At 44.3% G+C, this 5,536-nt stretch overlaps 1 protein-coding gene across 2 annotated transcripts in view; it reads left to right on the plus strand.

Annotated features, from left to right (window-relative positions):
- The window catches only part of DLEC1 (DLEC1 cilia and flagella associated protein), a 77,196-nt gene extending 71,749 nt beyond the window's left edge, over positions 1 to 5,447 (plus strand). For both annotated transcript variants that reach the window (XM_050942412.1, XM_050942413.1), the window contains 3 exons: positions 1,587 to 1,740; positions 2,403 to 2,523; positions 3,972 to 5,447. In XM_050942412.1, the coding sequence (XP_050798369.1) occupies positions 1,587 to 1,740; positions 2,403 to 2,523; positions 3,972 to 4,095 (399 nt within the window). In that variant the 3' untranslated portion in view covers positions 4,096 to 5,447. The remainder of the gene's footprint in view (positions 1 to 1,586; positions 1,741 to 2,402; positions 2,524 to 3,971) is intronic.
- The last annotated feature ends 89 nt before the right edge of the window (positions 5,448 to 5,536 follow it).

The raw sequence follows: 5,536 nt of genomic DNA on the forward strand, positions 1-5,536 counted from the left end.
GCCAATCCAATTACCCTGCCACTCCGCCCAGACCTCATAACTCAGGACCCCGGCAGTCTTCGCCACCTAGACCTGCAGGCCCTTCACCTCACGGCATGGCTGCTGCGTGGCTAAACCAGTCAGAGTTGCGTTGCTCTGCCTCAGTACAAGTACTCCTGAGTAGCAGGAAGTCTTCCACTCGGTCAACGTATCTGGCCAAGTGGAAGCGTTTCTCCTGCTGGTGTAGAACGCAGAATGTTACTCCCACTGAGGTCTCGATCCCTACCATCATGGACTACCTCTGGTCTCTTAAGCAGCAGCACCTGGCGGTATCTTCATTGAGGGTGCACGTGGCGGCCATCTCTACCTTCCACCCAGGGGAGAGTGGCCGCTCCGTGTTCTCGTACCCTATAGTTACTAGATTTCTCAAGGGCCTGGAATGCCTATACCCCCAAGTACGCCGCCCTGCCCCAACATGGGACCTCAACCTGGTTCTAACCAGACTTATGTCTGCCCCATTTGAGCCACTGGCAACATGCTCGTTGCTATACGTGTCCTGGAAGACAGCTTTTCTCATAGCCATTACATCGGCCAGACGAGATTCCGAGCTTCGTGCTCTCACGGTGAACCCACCGTATACTGTGTTTCACAAGGACAAGGTGCAGTTGCGACCACACCCGGCATTCCTCCCTAAGGTGGTTTCCGCCTTTCATGTTAACCAGGACATCTTTCTCCCGGTCTTCTTCCCGAAGCCACACTCATCACGACGGGCACAACAACTGCACTCCCTGGACGTCCGTAGAGCGCTCGCATTTTATATTGAGCGGACAAAACCATTTCGTAAAACACCCCAGCTCTTCGTCGCAGTGGTGGACAGAATGAAGGGTCTCCCTCTCTCATCCCAGAGAATTTCATCTTGGGTGATGGCGTGCATCCGTACTTGTTATGACTTGGCTCACGTTCCCTCGAGCCACCTCACCGCGCATTCTACCAGGCCTCAGGCTTCGTCTGCCACCTTCCTGGCTCGTGTACCTATCCAGGAGATATGTCGTGCAGCTACCTGGTCTTCGGTCCACACCTTCACTTCACCTTATGCTCTGGTTCAACAGTCCAAAGATGATGTAGCCTTTGGCTTAGCAGTTTTGCATTCTGCAACATCTCACTCCGACCCCACCGCCTAGCTAAGGCTTGGGAATCATCTAATTGGAATCGATATGAGCAAGCACTCGAAGAAGAAAAGACAGTTACTCACCTTTGTAAGTTGTTCTTCGAGATGTGTTGCTTATATCCATTCCAAACCTGCCCTCCTTCCCCATTGTCTGAGTAGCCGGCAAGAAGGAACTGAGGGGTGACTGGGTCGGCAGGGGTATATAGCCAGTGCCATAGCGGCGCCACTCCAGGGGCGCTCAGCCGACCACCGACTGTTGCTAGTGTAAAAAGTCTTCCGACGAACATGCACGCAGTGCGCGCACACCTAATTGGAATGGATATGAGCAACACATCTCGAAGAACAACAGTTACAAAGGTGAGTAACCGTCTTTTCTTTTTGGACAAAGATATGGAATGTTGTTGTTTTTTAACTCCCTTCCTCTCTCGTATTCTTCCAGCTCGTGCCAGTGACTGCATACCTTACTGTCCCAATACTGGAGCTCTCTTGTGAGACAGTTGATTTTGAGACCTGCTTTGTAGACCAAACTAGGACAGAAGATGTCTCTCTGTTAAACAGGAGCAGATGCAGAAGTTACTGGACTGCTTTACTGGGTACTAAGCCTGTGCAATAGATTCCCTTTGTTGTAAGAGGCTAACGCTTGTTTTAGAGTTCTGCTTTAGTAAGACGAGTACACACATCTAGTCAATACATACAACATGCTGACAATCTTTCTGTAAGAATCAGGTCAGGTTCTGATCTCACTATTTTTTACTCCAGTGTTTCTTCACTGACTTCAGTAATTACTTCAGATGTACACCAGAGAATAGAATCAAACCCACCATATTTATTAATCTTTCTTTTCTAACTTAAGGCCTGATCCTAAGAGGAAGTGAGCACCAGCAACTCCCACTGACTTCAGCCGGCGCTTGCTTCTAATGAGGTTAATGGCAAAATGCCCATTTACTTCAGCTGGAGCAGGACTAACCGTTTTATTTTGCCATTTACAACTGCCACCACCCCAGCTTGCTCTGCCAATGAAAATGTAGACTTGTCAAATGCATGTGACAATACCAGACAATTTTTCATTGGCAAGTCAGGAGATATATTGTTTACTTATATGAATACTGTGGCATACACAACACTGTGGAAGTTGAGAAAGAACTAGCAGGGATTTGTAGGGGATTTTAATGCATGACAGTTTTTGTTAGTAAGAGTTAGGCTAGCTGTAAGACTCTTATATCATGTCAATTGATATTTTCATTCTTTGCTGCAGACCAACAGGAACAGCATAACAACATGGAAATATTTTCCATCTGCCCCACTCATGGAATTCTTGAGGCACATGAAGCCAGCTTACCCACCAAAGCAACTTTAAAAATCAGTTTTACCGCAAGGTACAGTAAGAGAACAGAAGTTTTAGTGTCTTCGGAGTTGACTAAGAATGGCCTTGCAGACTGCTACAGTGCAAGGAGTAATTAAAACAGAAATTAACTGTTATCCCAGCATGTGCCTCCACCAAACAGCTGCCCAGTTCTTTGCATCACAGCGTTGTCTGTGAGCGTCAGAGAAGAGAACAACAGTGGTTTTGCTCTTCTGATAATCCAAGAACCAGGTTTTTCCTCTAAAATTATCAGCCATTATGTAGCTGAATTATTGAGACATTCAGTCAATGGAGGCCCATTTACACATGGGCATGCATTTTAATATAGCTGTGCTGCGCAGTTCCTGCATGTATCTGGACAAACAGGATTTAGACATCTTATTTCCCATTTGCCCATGCACTCACAGTCACAGTACAATGAATGCCCAAATCAAGGTACACGCTTTTTCACGCAAACACCAGGCAATAATGTTTTGTAAATATTAGCATGAATTTATCATTAGAGTTCAGAGGCACCCCGCTGAGCTCTTGTTTCTGTGCTGGTGCTACAAACTGCTGTGCATGGACAATATCAGAGCCCACTGGTTGTCACCTTAGATTTTAAATTCCTTATCAGAAGGGCTCATATCCTACCTATAGTGTCCAACAAGTGCTCAGGAAAGTTGAACTCTTATTGTTCAGTATAGTATTCTCTGAAGTCACACTAAGAAGCTTACCCCACTGCCTCTACATGCTGAACTGGCCAGGAACAGCAAACCGCGGCCACGGGGAGCTGCGGGAGGCTGTGCCTGCAGACGGTCAACATAAACAAAATGTCTCATGGTCTGCTAGCAGACTACCCTGATGGGCCACGTGCCGAAGGTTGCCGACCCCACTCTAGATCTAGAATTCACACTTACCACAAGCTACAAGTTAACCAAAACTACACTTACTGTAAATGTTTGCCTAAAGCTAGCATTCAGTTGACTGCCTCCTGCCCTATTAGAACCAATGGGAAAATGTTCTCATCTAACTTCTTGCCTTTTCCATAGGACAATGACTCACCTGGAGAAAGCTCAGCGTCATTCCCTACCATCACAATAATACTTGTCATTTAGAGATTTATAAAAATGTAACTACACAACAAAAAGAATATTGAAGCTTTCCTTCCAACCACCACATTAACACATTCTACATCATATATACTATTAGGTAAGACACTGTTAAAAAGCATACTGGTACCCAGTTACTACACGTGATGTGAGGGTATATGAAACTGAGCCAGGCTATAGTAGTCAAAACTCGCTATTCCCATAAGGAAAGCAAAGTTAACTTCTGCAGTATCAGATAGCTGGCAAGCACAACAAATGTCAGAGGACAGCGTCATTCTTCCCCTCCCAGACCCCTTAAAGAACTGTGCTATATTCTTGCATGTAGTAGAATGGCAAACTAACTGAACTGTCTTCTCCTTTTGTATTTTAGGAGTAACGTGGAATATGACACTACAGTGACTGTTTTTGGAATGCTGGGAGAAAAGCCCTGCAAACTACAGATCAGAGGCAGAGGATCTTACGATGAGAAATATGAAGATCTCCGCTTAATATAAGAGAAACAGTATAGATTAGGTGTCAGTATAGATAAGGTGTCATTCTTGACTATTGAAGTCACTGGAAGTTACATATGTATACTGAATGGCACTATTTAAACTACATTGCCTATATTTTCTTGTACTTGAGATTTAAATAAAAATTTTAGTTTTAAAATAAATTCCAAGTAATGTATAACAAAGAATTTTACTGAACTATGAAAACTGTCTATTGGACAAATCCCATTCAACAGGTGTTGAATCAAAGTAGTATGTGTTGAGTTTTATCGTTACCTTTTATTGGCATATGCCCATGGATACGTCCAAGGTATCTGTTTTTACAAAGCAGGGCAATTTTAAAAGAACTGTGAAGGAGGCTTCTGTAACTGTTTAGTTTGCTCCTTGGTTTAAAAGTAAGTCAGACGTTAATTCCACATTATAATAGTTAGGTACAAACTAGAGTCAGAAACAGTGAACAAGACCATCATTCTGACTGCCTCAGTTTCTTTCAGTGCCTTGTAATGTGAAAGTCAATGGGAGCTGGGTATCTATATACCTTAGGCACCTTTAAAAAAATACCAACCTAAACTTTTAACTAGTAAGTGTCTGGGAGTTGGTCATGGCCCCCTATCCCTGCAACTACAGAAGGGGGATTCCATCCCACTTCATTTTCTTACCCTCCCTTGGTTCCCACCTACTCACACTTTCCTGTTTACAGTAGTACCAATAAAACTGAAAGTCAGTCTGATATTCCCATTTCTGAGAGCATAACAGTTTCCCACCCTCATCTTGCAACAAAAGTATTTTGCAGGCAGTTGTGGGGAATCTTAGTTGGCAAAGAGCAGAAATAGGAGTAGTTTTAGCAAGTGTCAGACAGGTTTGTTCAACCAGTCAGAATCCCATTTATCCATAAAAACCTGGGCCAGAATTTTCAAATGTGGGCATGTGAAGTGAGGCATCTCATAGACTTTAAGGTCAGAAGGGATGATTGCGATCATCTAGTCTGACCTCCTACATATCACAGGCCATAGAACCTCACCCACTCCCTACTGTAATACACCCATAACCCTCTGGCTGAGCTACTGAAGTCCTCAACTAATGAGTTAAAGACTTCAAGTTATGGAGAAGTCACCATTTACTCTAGTTAAACCAGAAAGTGGCTCCTTCCCTATGCTGCAGAAGGCGGCGAAAACCCCTCCCTGTCCAGGGTCTCTGCCAATCTGACCTGGAAGAAAATTCCTTCCTGACCCAAAATATGGCTATCAGTTGAACCATGAGTATGTCAGCAAGACCACCAGCCAGACACCTGGGAAAGAATTCTCTCTGCTTTGATTTAGATGAGTTACTACAACCTAATTTTTCCAGAGACAGGAACTGTCCCTCTGATTTCAGTGTCTCACTTTTTAGATTAGTGGGGTTTTTCCCCATTAATGGGGAAGGAATATCAAAAATTCAGCCCATC

This window comes from Gopherus flavomarginatus, chromosome 2, assembly GCF_025201925.1.
Source record: "Gopherus flavomarginatus isolate rGopFla2 chromosome 2, rGopFla2.mat.asm, whole genome shotgun sequence".
NCBI classification, from domain to species: Eukaryota; Metazoa; Chordata; order Testudines; family Testudinidae; genus Gopherus; species Gopherus flavomarginatus.